The following is a 25,576-nucleotide window of genomic DNA, read 5'->3' as shown; positions in this document are numbered from 1 at the left end:
ATCCAACTTAAATTCTCAGCATGCTTAAAAATGATTTAGGGACATAAAACATTAATTTTAAAAGTAAGGAAGCAAATAATATAAATAATAATGCATACATGTAAAAATTTGGTGAAAAATAAAAGGGTTTCTAAAATTTTATTGTATAACATTTGAAATATTTCACTAAATTCAACATTTTCTCTAAAATGTTTCATAAATATGACACTAGGGCTGGTTTCTTTGTTCTTCACCTATATAAATATATCCAATACCACGATTCGGCGCATGCAGATAATAACAAATGCAGTTATTCAGAATAGCGTTAAATAGAGTTCCTGATGAGTGCGCGCGTATTTTCTTTTATTCTTAGCGATGTCTTTTATTGGTCTTTAGAATGAAGACTTGTAAAAGTAAAAGTGTTTGTAGTGATGATAAGGTAACTTTTACTTCAGTTCCTCCCGTGGTTAAGCCGCTGACGAACGTTACAGTAATCGAAGAAGGCACAGTTTCTGTGGTTTGTGAAATAACTGCTGGTGTTCCGAACAAGAACGACTTTCAATGGGAAAGAATGTCTGATAGTTCCAAAGTCTCCATGGAGCAGACTCTTATTTTCGCCAACATTGATCGAAAACAGACTGGATACTACAGATGTACAGCTTCGAACTACATGGAACCTACAAGACATGACGCATCCGTCGGCATCAGCAGCAATACAGTCTACATTGATGTGCAATGTAAGTCCGATATCAAAAATAGCCTCAATTGATTATATATATTTGAAATTGACATCTTTAAACTAACTGCAGCACATAAGGGGACGTATTAATTTTAAATTGCTTTAAAAATGTGTTTCATTGGATGCTTTTTTAAAGTTAAAGTTAAATACTTAGTAAAATTAAATACTTCCAGACTAAACACATGAAAATAAGCCCGAAAAATGTTTTAAATAGTTAAGACATATGAATGAATTTGATAAAAACTAGAATGTGCAGCACTACTGATCGTATACTTATTCAATATATTGTATTTCAGACGAAGCAGAGGTAGCGAGTTTTACATTATTGAATGCTAATCACGGGCAAAACTTTGAAGTAAATGAAAACACACAAGTCATATTTTATTGCCAAGCTCATAGTAATCCATCATCAAATTTAGCATTGTTAAAGCAAAGCCAATATTTGAAAACAGCCAGTGACGCAAAACAATTGGATTTCACGATCAGCAAAAGTGTTTGTGAAGACGAAGGCATTTACCAGTGTACAGCACAAAACGAACATAATACTAAAGCTAATATCAGGTCCTTGGAGCTATTTGTTCGATGTGAGTACAATGATTTTCTGGTTTTGTTTTTTCGAGCTTTAGTTCCATTTATTTGTTTTTCCCTCTAAACATTGACTAATGCATATTCATTTTATTAAAAGAACTTAAACCAATAAATCTTTCATCACAACTTCCATTGCGACACTACTATTTTCTGTTGTTTCCTTTGCAGTACAAACATGTGTTAATTATCTTGTACATATGGCATATACTGTTGTCGAACGTAGATAAGTGTTGTTTATATCTCATATTGTATTGAATGGAGTTTCTATGAAAGTTTAAGCATTCACAAATGTGCATATTATACTGTGACTAAGCCAAAAACACAACTACTTATTTTGAACATACGCTAGACATGAACACATTTGTGACCCATATTTGGCGCTAAAGTTAGTTATATCTGAACCTGAAATCATATTCGTTTTCAGTACGACAAACGGTTCCAGACGATATCGCCTCATATGTAAAAAACATCATACCAAAGTTTATATTACCTGAATTGTTGGCTACTTTGCTTGTCCTTTTTTTAATTATGTACTAACATTAGAAACCATGTTTTCCAGAACAGCACATTGTAAACATTTTCTTATCCTGTTTCCAGGAAAATATATAAAAAAGAGCTTTATTTCTCAGGTGCTCCTCGTGCATCAGCATTGTCCCAGAGAGACCAGAACGTCACAATTGCACCTGGAGAGCCTGCAGCGTTTACTCTTAAGTTAGTAGCGTTTCCGCGACCAAGAGCTAAGGACTTTGTTTGGGAAAAGAAGGTTTCGGCGTCTAGTACATGGAATATTGTTTCTAATGACACAGACATCGTCATAACTATTTCTACAGACGGACTTCAAACTAAATTATTCTTCAGTTCCGTAGATGAAAAGGATTTCGGGTATTACCGCGTACATGTCAACAACGAGCTTGGAAACTATACTGAAACGTTTCTACTGCAGGCACAAGGTAATGTACGAGTTTACTCAGCTCTTGAATTCGGGGGATTATGTCTTTTTAAATATGTACTATTACTCCCACATAAAATTAATACTTTTTTAATATTCAAAAAACGATGAATAAAGGTCGAAAACAATGGTTTTAATAAAGGATACCTAGTTTAATTTGAACAAAACATGTGCATAAAACACAGTAGATCACAGCACATCTTATAGCATTCGCCAATCATTTAATACTTTTGCGTTTATAGGTATTAAATACACAGTTACACTTTTGTTATCAGTAATTAATATTTTCCATCAATGCATTATTTAGTAAGTAGTTAAAGGCTCATTCAAAGTTTATGTTTGTTATACATGTTTATGGATTGATTTTGTATAAGATTGTCACTTAATGAGCCTACATTTTATTCACACAATGTGCAATTTATAGTTCAATTTCGGTACTCATTCTGATTTTAGAATTTTAGGGAATCTCCATTAACCAAACTATGAGTTTTCAAAACGAATGGTGTTGACTTGTCTTTTATAAGAGAATATTATATTTTTCTAACATTTTATAATCACAATTCGCAACTTTGAAAATAGCATCGAATACCCCATAATCTTGCTGTCCATCTTATTTCTTGGTCAGAATTATTGAATTGCAAGTGCTAAGATTTACAGCTTTTCGAAAAGCTTTATCTGTTTTTACTGATTCATTTCACAAATTTAGTGGTGGTGGTATTTCTTTACAAAAGAGAAGTTAAAACTGTGCCAAACTTTCACGTTGTCGAAACATGTTCCTATGTTTTTATTGTTTCATACACGTGCTTTAGGGGTGGAGATATAATACTAGGAGTAGCCTTTAAATATAAATGTGTCAGTGCCAAAGTGCAGACTTCTGTGTTGTTAGTTGACAACCATTAGCAGGAATACATGAATGCTTACAGGTTCCACATAGTGTGGGATTACACCAAAGATAGTTTTTGTATAAATTATATTGTGGTCTCTAAGCTATTCAACATATATTACAGAACGGTTTGAAGTACCCTAGTATATGTTTTCACTAAATCTTTTCACCGACAGTGGATATATTTTATGTGGTAGCACATTTAACACGTCTCTGGAGAGACTTTTAAGAATTGTGGGAATGTTAGTCACATGATTGAATATACATTTGGGCGTACGACATAAATTTAACTTAAGATACCATTCAAAAATAAACCTAAAATTAACGTGACGAACAGTGTATTTTAATTAATAAAAAACGAATTATATATTTATACAACCAGATGACAGTGCTGGTTCAGTTATTGCCGGTGCTGTGTGCGGAACTCTTGCGGTAGTTGTAGTCGTAACTGTGGTCGTGGTTATTCTTAGACGGAAGTATACAGTGAACTGTAACTTTGAAAGAAAAAGAGGTAAGCGGCTATTTCACGTTTTTATTTAACACTTATAATGAATATGATGTTGATTTTATAATAATGGCGTTGTAAGTTTGAAAGAGAACCGTACTTTCGTTCACCGCGCTGTTATATACGTAGCACTTTCCTGCAATACGACAAGTGCCTTTGTAAGAGTCGAACATTTACGATATTTTCCTTGAAATTAGATAGCAATATTGTACCGTAAACCAAAGTATTGGTAGTATCACAGAACAAACTTTTTTGCTGTTTTGACTTTTCCTGAATACCTTTGCTGAGTCAAAATATATTTTTCCCTTAATATATTTTTTTTTCAGATGTGGCTGCTTCGCAATCTGTGTAAGTGTTTACAATTCTAAGTAGAAGGGTTTAAGAACACGTCAACTATGACTGGTCTACTTACTCAACCCTGAATTGTGTCTAAAAGCATAAATTAGTATAGAACAGGCACGGACTTGTCTAATATATGTAATAACAAAAGAAAGCATTTCTTTCATACGAACCAATTCACAATAGTGTCAATGCTTTTGAAAAGCGAACAGTCGGCGACTTAAGAACTGATAACTCAATAGTTCCCAGCCGAATTAGCAATTAACAAATAGATTAAATCCAACTATGATGAAGTTTGTACTTTCGATTGGTATTCCTTCAAAAAGGTTTTAGTTAACAAAACGGACATAAATAGATATTTTAATATGCGTGTTTGTATTCTCTTTCTCTTAGGTGTGTGGTAAACGTTAAAAGTAAAAACGATTACAAGGTGTATTTCGGTGGCTTTTAAAATATGTCTTGTACATCGACCACAGTTCATACATTTATTGATTTGTTCTTCTTGTATTCAATATGTTCTAATGACTCTTGAACATAAGGTTAGCAATAGGGAAATTGACAGTGTTGCACATTTTATTGCTTTCCATGAAAAGTTTCTGAAATGTTAATATTTTGGTACTTTCCAGAATGTATTTCTCATTTTTTGTTAAATTCTATAACAATTTATTTTATTTCAAACTCGTCATGGTTGCAAGGAACATACTAAATAACCCTAATTTTAACATATGAAGCATGTTGTTTATTTTATAAAGAACTTTTACAAGCGTAAATACAATGCACGCATCTTTTACGTTATAATGTGATTCAAACAATGAAAGTACACTTAGATAGTACAACTATTTTAGGGAAGATCGTCAATATTTACTTTATCAATATCTTATTTTTTTATAGATATAAACGGAACAACTGCAGTTATATATTTAGATAAGATATGTAAAGAACTTTTTTTCAGATCCGGTACAGACAGTCCTGAAAATAACGCAGCTCATACGTACGATGAAGGATCCATGCCAAATGCCGCATCGGTTTACGACGCGCTAAGTAAGTCTCACTGTCGAATATCATATTTTTGTATCGTCAATTAATAAAGTTGGCGTAAGTTCTGATCGGTTTACGACGCGCTCAGTAAGTGTCACTCTCCTATAACATATATTTGTATCGTCATTTAATAAAGTTAGCGTAAGTTTGCATCTTTTAACGACGCGCTTAGTAAGTGTCACTGTCCGATATTATATATTTGTATCGCCAATTAATAACGTTGGCGTAAGTTCGCATCGGTTTACGACGCGCTTTGTAAGCGTCACTGTCCGATATCATATATTTGTATCGTCATTTAATATAGAGTTGGCGTAAGTTCGCATCGGTTGACGACGCGCTTAGTAAGCGTTACTGTCCGATATTATATATTTGTATCGTCAATTAATATAGAGTGGGCGTAAGTTCGCATCGGTTTACGACGCGCTTAGTAAGCGTCACTGTCCGATATTATATATTTGTATCGTCAATTAATATAGAGTGGGCGTAAGTTCGCATCGGTTTACGACGCGCTTAGTAAGCGTCACTGTCCGATATCATATATTTGTATCGTCAATTAATATAAAGTTGGCTTAAGTTCCCATCGGTTTACGAAGAGCTTAGTAAGTGTCACTGTCCGATATCATATATGTGTATCGTCAATTAATAACGTTGGCGTAAGTTCGCATCGGTTTACGACGCGCTTAGTAAGCGTCACTCTCCGATATTATATATTTGTATCGTCAATAAATAAAGTTGTCGTTTTGATCATTGTGTTTGTTTATATCAAAGAATAAAAAATGCATCTTTTGCTAAAGTAGTCCGTTATGATGTTGCTTATTAACGTTATCCCTATAGCGAAGGTCAACTTTTTTCGCTGCAATGTTTACAAATTTAGCTAAAATTGTAAAGGGTTTATATGTCACATAAATGCTATAAAATTATCTAACTATCGTTTTGCAGACCGAGAGTACCAGCCACCGACTTCTGATTATTTGTGTATTTTCTACTTTAATGTGTTTTTAAAATTATTTAAAAATAATCATGTTATCATTTACACTCATGATTTGTTATATTCTCAAAACAGCATGTACAGTCATCAGTTTAAAATCCATAATTTAGGTGAAACATACATTGAATAAGTAAAACCAACATGTCAAATTCGAATCATTAAGCTCCGAGTATTCACCTACCAATATATTTCCTTGCTTTTCATATTAATTTGAGAGTGTTGCTTACATTAACACAGCATTGGTGGCCTTCACAGATGATTACATAATTTACATGAATGCAATGCTTTCATTTGTTAACTATCGTACTGTTTAAGTATGCTTCTGTTTTTATTTTACAGAAGATCGAGGAAATGGGTATGTAAATACAGTGAAATATAAGCTATAAGTTTCATTCAACACCATGTGTATAGTAAATCAATAAAGTGTATTCGGTATATTGTTAGGCTAATTGACATATTTTTGTTTGTACAAATGAGCTACGTATTTGTTCGGTTATATGTGTCGGTGTTTGTATATGTGATCCTTGTGGTTGTCCGCTGGGAACAGGATTTTACCGCGTAGACTAAACAATGTTTTACATTATAAAAAAGTGTTGTCATGTATTCCTTCCCTTAAGTGCGTATAGTATTGACCCCAAACGTTTGTACAACCTATGAACATGCCAAACATGAACAATACGAACGTCTTCCAAAACCACGGCTTGAAATAAGTTTAGCTATGATTCTATACCAACAATTCATAGGTAAACTTTTTTCAAGTGACACTAGACGTGACTAAAAATCAGTCCGTTGTTTTATCAAAATTATCCGTTCCAACTTAATCTTAACGTTTCAGCGAATTCGTGTCCAGTTTATTTAAGACTACAATGCTTCAATGTGCCAAAATTGTGATTGTATTCTATCCATTAAAAACTATCTAATGCAGATCGGAGATTATTGTTTCAGGACATATTTGACGTGTTTAGGACTAAATGCACCTAATTTAGGAATGGAAATTGGCAGATATTGAAATGATGAATTATCATCAATGTATATTTATTTTGATGGTGGCAGCCATATCAATAATACTGTCATTGTGGAAATAAACGCTGACGAACATTAACATTTTTGTATTACGTATTTAACATTCGGTGTATTTAAAATCATCATCATTGATTAAACGTATTTAAATATTTTTACTGTGATATTTCTTATTTGACACTTCCTTATTCTTGAATAATCGATTCAAATTATTATGACAACTTGAGTAAAGCAATCACCATGTTCTAGAAAGTGATATACAGTTGATGTGTGTAAAATCAACGTTATTAATTGTTACTATTCACATACTTTTACTGTCACCATCATAGTCTTGTATTTGAATTTGATTTAATGATGTCGATAATTGCACATTCATTTAAATGTCAAGAACGCATTTCACCACAACCAAATATAAATCCTTAAAAAATATGTGCTAAATAACTTTTCGCTTTTAATAAAGAAGCATTGTCTGGACTACCTGCCACTATCGTGACATAGTAAAAACGGCAATCAGACACAAGGAAAACGTTCTGGGCAATTTGAATAATTATTCATAAATAAGGTCTTGTTTAACAATAGCCGCCCTTTTACCCAATGTTGTTTATCCAACCCCAATTTGTTAAATATTTTGCAATGACGTAGTGGGTAGAAATGCATTTTGTTCAAAGATATACAATATATGATTTGTTACATTCCAAACAACGGTGTTAAGCTAACGACAGTATTACTTTTCAGACCCGACGACCGGGATTTGTATACACCGCTGGATGAGTCAAGTTCAAAGAATGCTGTAGAGTACGAAAATGTTAAGAAAGGTATGATCTAGTTACACTCATAGTAAAAGTTCACATAAACAATTATAAAACTGGGATTTTTCATTTCAACAAATATCAAGTGAACTAGTAACAAATGTATAAATTTCGCAACTTATATATAATCGAAATAAATTATAAATTTCAGACAGATACATGAAATACTTGTTACATGATAGACAACAGTTCTTAAGCCATATTCGACGTCTACGAATGGTGGGAAACAACACGGCTTTATATGTATTACAACAGCGTGAATTTGGTCAAAATAATGTGTGTTATAACTCATAATAAACCATTTTGTTGTGTTGAACTATAAAATGTATATTTGTTCTCACTCACTCATATTGGTTTGTTTGCAGAGGATCCTGTTTATACCAACATGAGGCTGACACACTCAGTGCAAACAGTGCTTTAAGTGTATATTGAAAGTGCATACAGGACAATCTCAAGTCTGTGGTGCCTTTAAAGAATTGGAATACCCAGCTTTTTAAAACGGCATTGCCGGTGAAATTCCTTATCTACATCGTTATAAGCAACATACAACAAACTTAAGGAGATATTAGTATTCTTTGGAGAAAGGATAAAAGAACAAATAAATAATTGTTTCCCTCATTAAATGATATTTTTTAAATTTTTAAAAAAAATTATTTACAAAATGTTGTTTGCAATGTATCTATAACTTGTTTGAATGTTTTGATCATTGGGCGAACTAGCTATTTTATAATGTTATATTGCTTGATTGTAGGTAATATGAAAATGTATGGGTTTTTAAAGTTTTCGTAATAATATTTTCGGTTGATGGAATCCTGCATAATAACATTAACATATTTGCACGACCGAATTCCGGGCCCCTTTTCAGCCTGGGCTCATTCAGAAATATTTAACTATGTTCCATTGTTTTCATTTTATTATTTATTTTGTCTCGCCAGTTTGTGATATTTATAAAGCTTTTGGTTGCTTTTGGCACAAACGTCTTCTCATCAGCTTCGCCAAAGTGGACTTTTAGGAGCATTACTTTTATGGTTACTGATTATCCTATCGACAGAAAAACAACTTGTGAAATAATCGTTCGTGTCTTTTGCAGATAATACTGCCCTATACATTATTGTAGACAACCTATCCATGCAGCAGGTCATTGAACTGACTATATAAGTAAGATTCATTCTTGGGCAAGAAGATGGTTTGTGTCCTTCATTCCAGCGAATATAATACCGCTCCTGGTCTCTAATAAAGACCAACACACCGGTGCATCAACCTGTTTTCATGAATAACATCTTAAAGTGATTAAATCTCGCAGACATTTTCACACTTTTATAAATTTCCTGTTCCTGACACTAGCATTTCCAGTCCATCAAGCAAAAGACCTGGTGATGAATACACATAGAGCGCTTTAATTATGTCTTTGACCGTAGATCTCTAGAAATAATTTTACAACTTCCATAATACAACTTATTCAGTATGCTGACAGTTAAATCCAGAAGTATAAGCCTTGCTACACATGTAAATAACTGTCACCGGTAGCATGTGGACAACTGAATAATGTTAAAATGTTTTCGAGTTAGAGCCAATATTAATATTTTTTCCATACGACGAGACCAGGGTTATAACGGAAAAACAATAGCTCAAGAAAAATGACTGCTCAAAACGAGTTTGTAAAGATGACAATTCCTTATTATTTTTGGTTGCGCTTCTCTGAATCGAGATTTGATGGAATGTTGCGAAATTAATAAAACGTACATATGATATAACTAACTATGATAGCATCTCATATAAAAATTCATAAATTCACGAGGTCCACCCGATGCTGTATTAAGAAAAACTTATGGGAAATACCAACGTTTTCCAGTTCCAAATTGGTCCATTGACTTATTATATGTTAATGCTAATGATGATATGATACACAAACCATTTAATCCATCTACAGTTTAAGTTACAAATAGTTCGTACTATGTTATGATGTGTATACCTTGTTTGAAGCTGTTTTCCATAATTTGTGGATGTGATCACTGTTTTCAATGCTCTAATCCATCTTACATTTTGAATGTATGAATATAACAAGGAACGGCTTTTGTAAATACTTGTTCCAATAGTTGTACCTATTTTAATTGTGTTGTTTTGATATATTATGTATGTTTGTTATTCATGTCGGAAAATAGCTCATTGACATAATGTTTCTAGTAAACGTATACCCGACTTTAAAAAAAAAAGATTCTTGTTTTCTAGTCTAGTATTTTGTGGCAGATGAGTGGGCGGATCAAGCTTTGAATTAAAACGATAAACATGTAACACATCGTTTGACATGTAGTATAAATAAAGCCTAGCTATGGTGTATGCCATTTGATTTCATAGCTTATATGACAACATTATCATTTTGCTTAGCATGTGACCTTTATGGAGAGGGTTGTATCTGACTTTGGAAAGCATCAATGTTGTTTAGTGAAATATTGCATATAGGTACTCGGTCATGATTTTGTAAAATACACTTTTGTGTATGCCGAAATAAAGTGTGACAAATAATTAGGAGTGTTTAAACTAAGATACTGAAACCTTGAACCATTCAGCAAATATTGATATTTTCTCAAATATCGTCTTTGACTGCCACAAATTTCATGCTTTGTTATTGCGTGATTGGGTGAGTAAACTAATGATAAAATAAGTGTTTTCAGATGCATGACGGGGAAAATGTATTTAAACCAAAAATGCAAATCATACGTTTATAAAACAACATATAATTTAAGGTATTCAGAAAGTCACGTGAAATGCAAATTTCGTAATGACGTTGGGTGCGCTAAATTTAGATAATACTTTCGTTTTTGTTGCATTTTGTTATTTAATTTTTGCATCATTCTGGGAGTTGAAAGGTCAAAAAGATAGAGAAGCCAATACCAGTAATTAAATTGAATCATACTTAATTGCATGACGATACATTTACACTTTCGATAATTAAGAAAACAACAGAGAAACAAAAACGGTGCAATGTCACATTATTTACGTTCATATAAAACTGCCATGCATAGGGATTGGGCCTTGCGTTTTTCCAAAGTCAGATACAACCCTCTCCCAAAAGGTCACATGCTAAGCAAATGATAATGTTGTCATATAAGCTATGAAATCAAATGGCATACACCATAGCTAGGCTTTATTTACACTACATGTCAAACCTTGTGTTACATGTTTATCATTTTAATTCAAAGCTTTTATAATCAGTATGTACAGGTCTGCGAGTTATAAAAAAATAATTAGTATGTGTTTACCCGGGCATAAATACTTTTGTATCTTTTCGAAAGGATTTGTATGCATGAAGATAATTGTTGAAAAAAGCAATAAATGGATATGACGTAAATCGTTAAAATAAATATGACATTTTTCACAAAAAATGAATAATTTTATCATAAATGTAATCTTTAGTATTATAATATAACAGATAAATAAACCAATGCTATTTTTACACTTACTGGGATTTACGTAGTTGACATCCCCAAAAATATGGTGAATTAGAAAATTTTGCAAAATCTGCGAAAGTTGCACTTGACCTAAGCCATGTAAAATATATGTTAGTAAGATTAAATGCGTTGTACACAATGATGTCAATCTTATGTAAGATTTTGACAATTTTATTTTTTTCTTGAAATTGTTTTATCTGGTGGTATGTCCCTTTAATCCTGAAACACTGGCACCGGATTTTCAAACTCAAACATTTTTTTAAAAAAATCAAAAAAATCTTATAATTGCTTACTAAAATTTATAATACCGAATATGTAAAAAAATATTGAAAAATATTTTTTTTCAAATATGCACTTTGTACTGTATAATATTCTAACATGGTATTGAACGCTTCTCTACCCGGGTCACGTAATCATCTTATTACTCAGTTCAAAAGAACTTCTGCAGATTGACAGTTATCGCAATCTAAGGACATGATATCCATCTTCAAAATAATCAACCTTAACCCGCGAAGAAATTCGCCGGTCATACGATTTTTTTGACTTTATTCCCATTTTTCTGTTTTCCTGGATTTTCTACCACCCTTGACTTCCGGTTTCAGAGTAAGGTTTTATAACGGCTCATTTCATTGGTCCATGAACTCCGCGAGACATTTCGCGTATAAGTGTCAACAACTGTAATATTTGGACCAAAAGTGTTAATCACAGAGAAGTCTTTGACATTAAGTTCCGCATTGAGTGATTGAGCGTGCTTATTTCGGGTCAGACTGGTTCTGGAATTACACATACAATCAAAGCCGAATATGAAATTGCATGAGACAACGGAAAGTGGCTTAATATGCACCACAGGATTGACTTGTTTCCTTGACAGCGATCTGATTGCAAAAACGTTTCACAGGTAAGAGGTGCAAAATGTTTTATTTATAAAAAAGAGCTGTTTACCAATACGCCGTGTTAAATAATAATCTATATAATTGTAGAAACATGCATGTATTTGCGTTTGGTTCATTTACACATGTATATTTATTAAGTAACATTATATTTATTTTTGTGGAATTGTGGAATTTATTTTTAAATGACATATATTTACTATTTTGGCAAAATAAAAAAAAAAAAAAAAAAATATTGATAATAAAAAATAAAAAATAAATGTATTACTGTATCCATGCAGGCAATGTGACGAACACCTTTGATTAATTCATTTTGTAGTTTAACTTAATGCTTTGTTTTTTATACATGCATACAGAAATGAGTGCCATCTCAATTTCCTTTGCAATTGCCAAAATGCTCTTAAAGGGACTTGGTCATGTTTTTTGGTAAAAAATTTAATTTCCTGAAACTGAAAATGATTAATATTATTATGCTTACATTTACCTGTATCACAATCACATGTATATATATTTCAAAGTTTGATATCATAATTGTAGAATTTTTTTAGGAAAATGGATAAACCACTCAACTATACAGGCACATACCCCAGCTTTTGCTGAAAAGTTGAATATCAATTAATATTTTCAAAACATTTATTATAATGCAGATGCTACAAGTCCATGTGCACATTGTGCATTAATTAATAGATTTAAAATGAATGTACAGTTGTAGCTAGGTTAAAATAAACCTTTAAAATCAGTTGTTGTTTTTTATATCTTTGCAGGGAAGTGATGGATGGCAACACCGGTATCTGTGACGGTCATATGTATTGAAGTGTAGGCTTGTGGGCTGCAGTTCCACAGAGTGAGACACACCGGCACTATCTCCTATCCCACCGCCTAGATCTGGACTCAGTGGAGATGTTACATTGCGCTGTTAACAGTTTTAACATGATATCGCTACAACCTGGAAACAATGACTTATATAATGACAATCTGCTGTATTTATCTTTGCAAGAGTTGGGATTTTGTCCAGCTTTGTGTACTTTCTCAATAAAAGATACTTACAGTTGCTGAAATAGTATCTTTAGAAATGCATGAAATGTAATTTAGGAATATTGCTTTGTAGGTATAAACATGTATGTATTTCACCTCAGCTCAATATAGGGATAATAAATGTTTAGTTTCACAGACCATTTTGTAACATTTTAGTAGGGAGCACATAATGCTATTGTTTTTACAGGATAATCGCTTTCAATTTGTATAACCAGTTTGGCTTTAGAGCTGCAATCTCACAGTTTGACACTGATATGAAATGTTTGGGGGTTTTGTCTCAGAACTTGCTCATGTTGGCATTAAAGCCTTCAATTCAGTTATCAAAATAAAGGTAACTTACAATAGAACAAATCTCATTTGTAAGAAAGAACGCCAAAATCTAAAAAAAATAAGCGTTAATAATGCTTTTTACTATAAAACATCAATTTTCTAACATAAATATGAAAAACTATATTCAAATATTACCATAAAACATCCAATTTCTGACAAAAACATGAAAAACTACATTCAAATCTTTTGTTAGAAGTCTTATATCACTGTTTACCAGACATTCACTCTGTAAGAGTGCAGCTTTAAATTACTATAGAGCAAAAGCAAAATCATTTGAATATCCATGCTTTAAAAGAGGCGCCCTTTAAAGTAGCAAGTGTTACCAATGCTTTTCAGCAAAATAAAGCATTTTTTAAACTTCTTAAATGAATAAACTCCATTATAGAGCTCTATTGGAACTAATAGCGATGTATTGGTTTTTAAATTAGCTATATTGGAACTTTAAGTGATTTGTTACCTTTTTAACTAGTTTTTATCAATAAGGAAATTACTTATTTTGCTCTCTCTATAAATTGTGACCAAGTCAGAAGTCACTATAACCATATCATGTTTGTTGTTAATGTAGTTGTGTTGTAATATTGCTTAAACTTATATTGCAAGATTTGTCTAATAAAACATATATATATATAATAATTTGCTTGATTGTGATGAAAGTTGATAACTTAACAGCCAAGTCTGTTTGGTAGGTAGAAACCAGGCGCGTAGCTGCCTATAAGCGAAATACACGGCTGAATCCGCATGATTCTGACAAAAAACAGTTTAGCCAAAGATACAAAATCACTATGTTTTTTTGAGTACATGATGTAACAGACATTGTCATCGAGAATGTAATTATACAGTTCAATGGCTAAAAGGACAGACAATTAGACTTCTGTAAGACAATCTGAGTGTTGTTCACATTATCAAACCTTATTTGTTTGCTATTTTGTAGAAAAGATCTGCCGAGAAAATAAATTTGTTGGTTTATTATCCTTAAACTGTCAATTTACAAGTACTAAAGGACCTAAGAACGCCAAGAATACACCAGATTGCTCCATTGTTTTCAAAATATTCATACCCCCCCCCCCTCAGCACAATCATGAATCCACATGAATAGAGGGCTAGATACGCCCCTGGAAATCAGTACTGTGTACGTTCAAGAGCCTCATCACAATGTTCCATTTGTCACCAGGTTGGGTATAACCAAATAACTCTTGGATTGGAGGCAGACATCCTAATCCAGCAAACCAGTCTCTCACCCTTCTTGACTAGTACATTGGAAACGTTATCAGAAGATGAATCTCTAGAAAAAAATATCCAATTAAAGGAATATGTATTTATTTTAATTAAATTTATTATATTTTAAAAAAGAAATAATATATATTTTTCTTTTATTTTTATTTTTTTTTTTTTTTTTTTTTGGGGGGGGGGTGCGCCAGGTGCGTTCCCCTATATCTGTTAGTGGTTAGTAACTCAAATACCAAGAACAACAAAGTTTCTTCATTATATTTATCGATTTTACTTCGTTTCGAACAGTAAGAATTTAGCAATACAGTGAACTCGTACTGGTAAATAGGAAATGTATTGTTATGTTGAGTGCAGAGTGACCGTTATTTTCTGTTATAAATATGCCTTAATCTGTATAACCATTGCATTGAATCATTGCAAATTCATATTTCATGTGGACTTTCATTCATGATTTGCTTGATAACGGAGAAGAAGGGCCAAAATGTTAGAGTTTCAATTTGTTAACGATTTGAGATTTAAATACGCCGCCTTTTCATTCGACCAATCAAATCACATGTTACAAACTGAGCGAAAAACAACAAAAAACCGGAAGTCAAGGGTGGTAGAAAATCCAGGAAAACAGAAAAATGGGAATTAAGTAAAAAAATCGTATGACCGGCGAATTTCTTCGCGGGTTAAGGTTGATTATTTTGAAGATGGATATCATATCCTTAGATTGCGATGACTGTCAATCTGCAAAAGTTCTTTTGAACTGAGTAATAAGATGATTACGTGACCCGGGTAGAGAAGCGTTCAATACCATGTTAGTATATTATACAGTACAAAGTGCATATTTGAAAAAAAAATATTTTTCAATATTTTTTTACATATTCGGTATTTTAATTTTTAGTAAGCAATTATAAGATTTTTTTTTGATTTTTAAAAAAAAAATGTTTGAGTTTGAAAATCCGATGCCAGTGTCCTGAAATGTCCAAACAAATCTTAATCAAACATGACGTTTATATCGTCGTTTATAAACATATTTATACATCATTATATTAACACACGGCTTTCCATGCAGCTTTAAAATAACATCCAAAAGAAAACTTAGGATGTATACTTAGCATTGAATTCACTCACGACCTCATATTGGCTGAGGACATTTTGATTATAGACAGACGTTATAGGAAACAAAATTGTTTATAGACTTTAAGAGAAAACTCTACAAGTTTGTGTAGTATGTTCTCTATTATTTTTATTAAGTAAATACAGTCGAACCCCGTTGGCTCGAACTTCCAGGGACCGGTGAAAATAACTCGAGCCTCGGAAAAATCGAGCCAAGCCTGAAAGCTTACTTTCAGTATAAAGAAATCGGTGTTTCACATGCAGTTCGAGCCAACGAGGAATTCGAGCCAAGTGAGCCAAGCGAGCTCGAGCCAACGGAGTTCGACTGTACGGGCAAACTTCTCTGATCGTTGGTCTTTTGGTAGTTTTATACAAGTTCCACCAGTGCTGGAACATTTCTAAACACATTGAATTAAATTATTATCTAAGATTAACATTTTAACCCTTTTCAGTATTTGTGGATATGATTAGTGTTCATATAGTGTGTTCAATATGTTATTGGATATTGAATATACCAGGATCATCGAAACTTTTCGTGAAGTTTTGGACTTAAGACAATTCTCTGTTCCAGGTATCAATTTATTTCTTTGAAATTTCTTTTGTTAATATTGTGTGTCGGTGTTTGTTGCTGGGTTTTCTTCCATATTGCGTTCGGTGGTCGTTACAACGGTAAAATTAAAGATAACATTATAAAATGGCGCGGTTTGACGCCGTGCAAGATGACGACGTCATTGACGTCACATGCGGTTTATTTGTCTGTAAAACATACAAAATGGCCGTGCCAATAATATGAGGTATTGTTGTGTTTAATCAAATTCTTATAAAGGGCTTTACTTTAAATACGTATCACATTAACATAGTTATGTGAAAAATACGTTTTTAGGATTAATTGCGCTATAAAGTATGGTTAGATATACGCATCAATTTTAGAAGACTTTGCGGGTTTTGTAAAGCTCGCTCTCAGTCCATTATATTAGCGATATAGTCTATTGTTAGAGGCTCAATATGTTGCCAAGCAAGTTACATTTATAATATCGATTTTGCTTGTCTTGTTTTGTGCGTTATCGTCTAGATTATCAGCTGGAAATTGTATACGATATTGAATAATTAAAAGGTTTATGATTTCCGTGTTCATGTCTTAACGGATAAATTGCACAATAAATGTAAGTCCATAAACATTGTTTTACCTAAATAACGTTTGAAGGTTATTTTGTGTCAGCAATTGTTTTATGTCAGTAGCATTTTCTTTCGAATGAGTTTGTTTTAGAAAGTAAGACGTTTTCGTTAACACCTTAATAAATCTAATTAATTAACTTTTCAATTTGATATAGCGTACATGTATACGCTCATGCAGCTGCGTATATACATACATATGTCTTTGAGATAGTGTTAATGTATCTACACAATCATGTATGAAGCTATCTGGATACTTATAAACATTTAAACACAAACAAGACTGGCAAGTGTTGATTAATATCAAAATATCCAAAGTGCCAAAATAAGTAATCCTCGTTCTCGCACTCTTAATGTGGCAGCGGTTTCCGCCATGATGTCAGTGGAAGCTCTTTATCTTGGAATACTCGTATGCGCTGCGGTCGGAGGATTCAACAAACGTGCTGCTACGTCATTAGAAAGTTGTGGCGTCAGCGAAGATGCACTGAAACGCGAATTGGGATGTGTATGCATATCCAATAAACCCAAGCTTGACGTTCGTTATGGCAGAAATAATGAGTTCCAGTGCGACAAAACATATTCTAAATCGGATACTTCTTCGCCGCCAACTGAAGTGAGCTTTAACCAAGCTGAAGCGGTAAGATTAACATTTGTTAATGTTTCAATTGTATATATTATCACCTTGGAATCAAGTTATATTGTTACACATTGTGTAAAACCTTTGCGATAAAGAACGGCGGAGCGAGAAAAGCGAATGAGCCCTTCTTGTTAATGTACGCAATATGTTCTTAATGACACATGTTCTAACGTAGAAATGTAGGTCATAAAATAAAGTGAGTTAAACAACATTTCAAATAATTTCATTTGATTACTTCTATTTGCTACGCATGTCATGTAACCTCTCTTAGAGAATACAGACATACTGTATGACAATGACAATGACAGAGTTTATTTCCCATAAGGCCACCGGCCGACTACAATATACAGACATACAGTATTAATTTACAATCTTGTGCAACAGTTCAAAGAAAAACACAATGAAACAACTATACAATAATATGGTTTTTATATAGATAGTGATTTTAAGAATTTCGTTCCTCGAACTTTTCTTTTATTAAACGCATGGTACAACTACGTAGAGACACGTTTTAACTATATTAACTTTAGATGATGCAATGAGTATTCTAAACTTGTTAATGCTAGGATGAACATAATATTTTTGTGGTATATATTGGGATCGCAGATCCTCGTAGAAGTCACAAACAAGTAGAAAGTGGCATTCATTTTCAATACATTCAAAATGACATACTTTGCATAAGCTTCGTTCCCTCGTATATTCCATGTATTTTAGTCTTAATTTTAGGTTAACTTGATTAAACTATCAGTGTTCATATCAAATCTAATCAAGCCTCAAGATGTAATCGGTTGCAAGATATCCATCAAAGACCGTTAAAGAGTCCATCAGACAAAACATACGAGCATATTATGCAATCAGTTTGTATTAAATAGTAGTTCTAATATTGCAATGCTACGAAATTGTTTCCATATTTCTTTCGATTTTTTTGTGTTATCCGAGTATGCGCATGACTGTATATATGGAATATTTCAAGAGAGTTCTAGTTCTACAAATAAACCGTCCATTATTGGAGGGAGGACAATTTTCGAAAACTAAATAAAACGCCATATTTATATACCAAAATCATTTTATCATTTGACGTCATAATGACGCTGGGAAAAATCATAAACGCCAATTTGCCTCCAAAAATATAATTAACCTCGTCTATCGCCTCCGTCAATAATGAATTTTGGTCACCATGAAAGCATTTCAATCAGCTAATAAGTAATTTATTCTATATAATCTGCACGAGGGTCGGGATGAAACTATCTTACACGAGCGGCTATGGTATATGCTTTTTCTCCCACCTCAGTTAAACAAAATTAATTAAAATTGTATTTTTTGCTGGAACTTTTTTGTGCTTAGTGAAAATAATTGCGTATTGATATGCGATAGCACGTTGTTGTCATGGATACGCGCGCAGTGATCCAGTTAATGTTAATAGTCAAATCGGTCTTTTTAGATAGTTCTAAGGAAAATGAAGCATTATTTCTTGAATGGTGCGTGAAAACTGTTTTGTGGTGACATTTGAAGCGAGAAATAAGTAGTTAGCGTTCTAAATGTTACCATAAGACAAGATTTCCTTTATGCTACTGACGACAGTCTTAAACAAGGGAGGTAATTATAATGTGGTGACCGTTAAAAAGAAGTTCCATACCGGCATTTTATCTTCGCCCGTGGGCAAGATAAGAATTTCTCCCACCTCAGATAAGTAGATCCAATCATTTAACCAGGCTAGAAATTCTGCACCTTTCAAAAAATAATGCGTCACTCTCAAAAGAACTATTTAACCGAGACCGATTTGACTATTAACATAATCGGAATCACTGCGCATATATCCATGACGACCACGAATTATCGCATATCCATACGCAATTATTTTTATTAAGCACAAAAGAGTTGCAGCCAAAAAGTACATTTTGACTTAATTTAGTTTAACTGAGATGGGAGAAAAAGCATCTACCATAGCCGCTCGTGTAAGATAGGTTCATCCCGACCCTCGCGCAGGGTGTTTTGCGGAAACTCGGTAAACCTCGTTTCCGCAAAACACCCTACGCTCGGGTGGGAATGAGCCTATCTTACACTCTCGGCCATGGAAGATACTTATAATCTAGCATGGTTAAATTATTGGATCTACTTATCTGAGATGGGAGAATAATAATCATCCAAAACTCGTACAGTTATGTCATTAATACATATCGTTAACAATGGCTGTGCTATATACAAAATATGCAATTCTATAGCATGTTAAACTTCTTTTTGTCTTAAATCTTGAAACGATGTCATCTAATTTTCGATATACAATAAATGTAATAATTATAAAAAAGGTGGGAAGTTATGTTATTTTAAATAACTTTTAATATATTTATTGCTGAAAACTGGCACACACGTACTTTTTTTTTTAAAGGAAACTAACATGAATAGACATTTAATACAACACTTATTAAACTCGTTTAATAAAAATTGTATGAAATGACTCTCAATCAATTTGATCAATAATTCAATTAAGGAATGAATTGCGTCGTAAATGTCATTGTCAGGGTATAACGCAGTTGGGCTGGTTAAAGTGTGTGGAGTCCCGTCCCCGATAATGACATCAGCCCCGCAATTCCTTACTTATAGTTGCACCAATAGTTCATAATTTCATTCAAGAATTGTTTAAGAAATACTTCATTTCACTTAAGAAAACCTTACAGTAAATCTTTCTCATCCATTCTGTAAATAGAACCACACGACCGTAACCGAATACAGTTTTAAAATGACGTTACAACAACGCGGGAAAAGATTAACCACTTGAAATCACTTTCAAATGTAAAGTTGGAACACTAAATAAATAGTATTTTATATGGAAATTTTTGCCTAAACTACAAATACAACATCTGAAGATTCTCGCAACACCATGTTGTGCGTATACGTTTGACGCAAAATATAAATGTTTTTTTGACGTATCAGTGACAGCTTATATTTTCTATATCACTATATCTGCTTTCAAGGAAAATACGTACTCTCTTCTGATGGTTGACCCAGATGCCCCTGGCCACAGTTTGGAAAAGCTTACATTCTTCCTTCACTGGGCCGTTACAGGCATAACAGTAGGTCACTCCTAGTAAAAAAGTGATGAAAGGTTATTGAAGTCGTACCCCTACCGATTCGAAGGATTCGGAAAGGGGATATTGTTTTGGGATTGTCCGTCCGTACGATTACCATAAAATTGGAACCATATCTTGGTAGGGATTTGTCAGATTATTTTCAAACTTAGTCAGAATGTATTACATGATCAAATCTCGTCCGATTTTTAACTTTGTTACATGGAGTCAAAAACTAGGTCACTAGGTCTGATTGTTGTGAAATCATGTATGTGACCAAATATTGGTATTGATTGGGCTGACTTTATGTAAACTGTGTTCAGAATGTTCCTTTTGATGTACATTAACGGTGGTCAAATTTGATCAAAATCTAGGTCATCAGATCAATTCGTCAATTATTTTGGGAGCATAAAGGGTCAATACATCTGCTCTAATATTTTTTGTTTCAAACTAAGTCACATGGTGTCAAAACTGGGTCACTAGGTCCTTCTTCGAATGTGTTTTGAACATTTAAGAGGCTAAATTTTTGGCAATGTTTCTTGCCAAAACCTCATGAAAATTAATCAGAATGTTTGTCTTGATGGAGTCAAGATTACTTGGTCAATCTAAATGCTACACGATGTACACTATCCTTTATTTCCGATAATTGCAATCAAACTAGTATCTCATATCCAACGTTAATAAGAGTCAATCATCAGCCGCTTTGAATGGTTTGGTTTGGCCAACACTTGAGTTCCATTCTAACTAACATGTCTAATCAGACGAGGCTATCGATTGAACAAATCTGCGTTTGGAACTAAATTTTAAAGAATCTCCGCCGTCCAAATAAAAAGGCTTATAGAATTTGAATGGCCACATAGTATTAAGACGCCACATGACATTTCTTAATGTATTGTCTTACCATATTTAATCAGGACGCCACGTGACAATTCATAACGTATTGGCTAACCATATCGTATCAATACAACTCATGACATTTCTGATTTGATAATCTGAAATTTTGGCACAGAACATATTCATCAACTCGAAGAAGTTTTTTTTAATGCAATCAAAATTTCTTCAGCTATCAAATCAATAAACCTTTATAAAACAATTTCAACAACTGATTGGCAATAGGTATCCAAACAGAATCATGAAATTTTAAACAAAATTTGTGATATTTTCTGTCATACAGGGAGAAGATCTGAAAAGTGGAACCATCGAGGGAACAACTCTTATGGGTACTTGATATCTTGTGATTTCTTTAGTTACAGGAGCGTAAACAAATGCAATCAATCTCGTTTGTTTACATGTTCGATTCTGTTTCTCAGTTTGCAAACTTTAACAACATTCATTGTCTTTCTACGCGTCGATTTTTCAAGAAATAACTGATAATTGTAGCGTCCCATATTTCTCGAGTATAGCTTATTGGTATATATGCAATAACTTTTTTATTATCTACACTTACTAAAGAAAATTTGTAAAACAATGTAAAGAGCATCATTTTGGGAATATTGTGTAATTTGAACGACGCCGGTCTTCGCATTGACTGATGTTAAATATGACGTCGTAACGCCCTTGCGGTACATACAAACATAAAAGGAACGTCATTTGACCTCGAAGTTCAACAAGTGCATATTATTGTGATTCTGACAAATATTATAACCTCCAATTAATATACCTTGTTTAAGATGAGCGCATGCATCAAATCTCAGTACCTAAGTAAATAGAATAATGTCAGAAACATCGAAGTGTGTGTCGCCTCAGTCGCTCGTCAAATTATCCTTATTTTCCCGTAGCTTGGTCCATATACTTACACAAGTATAACAAACATAAATTTTGAATGATAAACCTTTAACAACTTACTAAATAATGCATTTATGGAGATATCATTTACTGATAACAAGATTGTAACCGTGTATTTTAAAGCTGGAAACGAAAAAAATATTAAATGATTGGTGAGTGCTTAAAGATTTACCGGGATCTACTATCGTCTCCAAAAGTAGGAATACCGTGTTTTTGCACCTTTCTCTCAGATTTAACTAGGTATCCCTCAGAAGAGCAATTGTTTTCGACATTTATTTACCCTTTTTGGTATATTCAAACAATTGTATTAGTTGTGGTAAATCTTATTTGAGAATAAGAGTGCATCTTTAAGTCGATAATTTCGTATTTGCTGTATGCTGCTCGTTGGGCATCCTCAATCAGCTCAAGCCGCTGGCCAACAATTGGCAAACACCAATAGGTCGCTGTTATATAAATGGTTAAGTTCTTAAACCTGAAAACGCCCATGTAGCAAAACGTCTCTATATTTAAGGGTAGTTAGAAAAGTATATGAATAACTTTTCCTTAGAACTGCACCGAGTTTTATATGTATGAGATCCTTACTATTAGTCAAAGTTTGAAAGGACTTCCTGTCGGATAATGTATGCCATTCAATATAACAATAAATAGATCTGAATAACGAATTGACACAGAATTACGTATTCAAAATCATAGTTCACATCTTTAAATAACACTGAACATCGTGAAATCAAAAAGAAGAGAAATAGTATTGGTTTGTGTAGCATTTGAGACCAAATAGGTATAAATTACCTTTGTTACCCCCAGAACAGGTCTATCTTTTCCATTTCAGATTACTACGGTCCTAATCCACCTACGGAAATTCATAGATACCAACTGGTCTTGTTCAGTTCAAAAACTGGTGCTGACGTACATCTTGCGGATGAAAACAGAAGTCAATTCTCACTGCTAAATTTCGTAAATTTGAACAGTGAAAGTATTTGCTCGGTAGTCGCTGTGTTCCAGTTCCAGGTACCAGCTTAGTCCCGTGGACATCGATAAAAATAATGTTTTATATGTGTTAACATTCACTGATATTGATCTTTACTTAAAGCCGTAATACTATCAGCTCTTATGTGTACGTTCCAGTTTTTAGTGCTATCTTGGAAATATTTACCGGGACGATTTCAAAAATTAAAAGTAAGGTTCTCAAATATCGCTAAAGGGCTTATTTAACCGTAGATATATACGAGTTGGTGAATTCAATAACACTTTTTGTTTGATATCTAACGTAATTGTTTCTTACGTATTGTTTCAGGTTTATTAATATTTCAATAATATATATAATTAATAAATATTAAACACGTGTTTATCATATTTTTTGTTTTTATGAAGAATATTAGAAAGACAATTTATAATTTTGAATAACATTTGACGTTACGTTGTTAAATGAGTTTGAGATGGTACGGTGATTTTTTTTGTTACATAGAGGCCAGGGGCGGTAATCAATGTGTGTTATCCTTTTCCTGATATGCCTTCGAGATTCCATACTGTCTAATAGCCAGTTTTTAAACAGTTTAACAAACACTCAATATCTACTCTTAAACTTTAGTTACACATCTAATATTATTCATTCTTTTACATAACCCTGATATGACCTCGATACTCCATACTGTCTAATGGCAAAACAAAACACTGAAATTCTACTCATAAGCTTAAGTTACTCATCTTAGCTGTTTATTGAATACAGCCGAAAGTCTTAATTGGAGCCTCCACAACTCTTCTTTAATCTTCGTTAATGTTTGTCCTTTGTGCTGGTCCATTGGATTTATAAATTAACACAATACATTTTGCAAAACACCCCAATGAATTTTAAAACACTTTTCAAACATGTTAAACAGATTGTCTCCAGCAATTACAACTATAACACTTTTCAGATGTGTCAATATCTATATAAGCTTTTTTAAGTTTAACATTAATAAAAGCGACTGTCATATTGCAATATAAATATACAAAGTTTAACGTTACTTCGATCACTTTATAAATGAGAATAACCTTAGATTCACTCGGTCTGTGGCAGTTAAACTGGGACAGTTTTAAACAGTATGGCCTATAATGTATACATTGTACAAAGATAAGATTGAATTTCAATAGAAGCTCAATATGTCAACAGGCAAGTCAAGTTTATAACTTAGACTTATTGTTCTTATTATGTTCGGTATGATCCCAATTATTAGAAGACAGGTGGAAACTTTACATGTCGTTACTTATTTTTATAGCAGTTCTTGGCCACTAAACGCCAGCTAATTTGACAATTTTATTGAACGGACATAAAAAGAAAATCGGATAATGTGGTACCGTGTAAATACATTTACTGCAGGCTGGCACGGATTTCGTTTCAATATTGTGTGAATTGTGGTGCTAGGAGGTTTTCTCCACCGAGTCGGACTAACTCATATTTCGAGACCGGCTAGAATATCAAGTAACGGTAACACATTTTAGAATTTGCGAAATATATCCGTTCGATAAAATAATCAAATAAAACATTAATCAGGTTCGCGTGTGTATAATAATACAAAGGGAACAGATGCACTGTGGTGTTGTCGACAGCTCGTGTTTTTTTGCACTACCTTTAATGGGTGGAGCTAGCGTTTAGTGGCCATGCAGTAAAGAGGTTGCGAACTACTACATGTGCGTAAGTGACAGCTTGTGTAGGATGTGGGCAATAAGTTTTAACATTTGATAGATAAACAAACAAATTATTAATTGGAATGCTTTTTTATGTTAACTCATATTATTTCAATGATCAAAACAAAAAAGCATATGATTAAAGTACATATAATAATGTTAGTGTTAATAAATGGTGTTTTCAATCAATATCAATAACCACAAATATCTCAGATAACAAACCGCAAAAATATCGCTAATAGTTTTATTTGTTCTTAAATCACTCTTGTTTGTGTTTGCTTTTGGGTTTTTATTATAAATGTCAAATGAGTTAAACATAAAAATGCATTAAAAAATAAAAAAAGTTTCTTTCGTGCATATATCAAGTGTACAACTAAATA

The 25,576-nt window shown here is 33.0% G+C and overlaps 2 protein-coding genes across 5 annotated transcripts; both read left to right on the top strand.

Moving 5' to 3' along the window:
- The first annotated feature begins 541 nt into the window (after nucleotides 1–541).
- On the top strand, nucleotides 542–10,105 carry LOC128241628 (contactin-2-like). The gene is made up of 9 exons (XM_052958643.1): nucleotides 542–716; nucleotides 1,015–1,302; nucleotides 1,936–2,256; nucleotides 3,521–3,649; nucleotides 3,970–3,991; nucleotides 4,935–5,023; nucleotides 6,348–6,363; nucleotides 7,764–7,843; nucleotides 8,203–10,105. The coding sequence occupies exons 1-9, from the start codon at nucleotides 551–553 to the stop codon at nucleotides 8,256–8,258; spliced, it is 1,167 nt and encodes a 388-aa protein (XP_052814603.1). The 5' UTR covers nucleotides 542–550; the 3' UTR covers nucleotides 8,259–10,105.
- A 6,823-nt stretch (nucleotides 10,106–16,928) lies between these two features.
- On the top strand, nucleotides 16,929–23,875 carry LOC128241546 (phosphatidylethanolamine-binding protein 4-like). Of its 4 annotated transcripts, none has more exons than XM_052958546.1 (5): nucleotides 16,929–17,035; nucleotides 17,408–17,682; nucleotides 20,655–20,753; nucleotides 21,922–21,967; nucleotides 23,362–23,875. In XM_052958546.1, the coding sequence occupies exons 2-5, from the start codon at nucleotides 17,419–17,421 to the stop codon at nucleotides 23,550–23,552; spliced, it is 600 nt and encodes a 199-aa protein (XP_052814506.1). In that variant the 5' UTR covers nucleotides 16,929–17,035; nucleotides 17,408–17,418; the 3' UTR covers nucleotides 23,553–23,875. The 4 variants fall into 4 exon arrangements, with proteins under 4 accessions (XP_052814506.1, XP_052814507.1, XP_052814509.1 ...); XM_052958547.1 differs by having other exon boundaries at nucleotides 16,988–17,035; nucleotides 17,204–17,682; XM_052958549.1 differs by lacking the exons at nucleotides 16,929–17,035; nucleotides 20,655–20,753 and having other exon boundaries at nucleotides 17,045–17,682.
- The last annotated feature ends 1,701 nt before the right edge of the window (nucleotides 23,876–25,576 follow it).

This window comes from Mya arenaria, chromosome 7, assembly GCF_026914265.1.
Source record: "Mya arenaria isolate MELC-2E11 chromosome 7, ASM2691426v1".
Taxonomy (NCBI): Eukaryota; Metazoa; Mollusca; class Bivalvia; order Myida; family Myidae; genus Mya; species Mya arenaria.
Note: the sequence above shows the minus strand (reverse complement) of the source record. Positions and strands in the feature narration are given on the sequence as shown.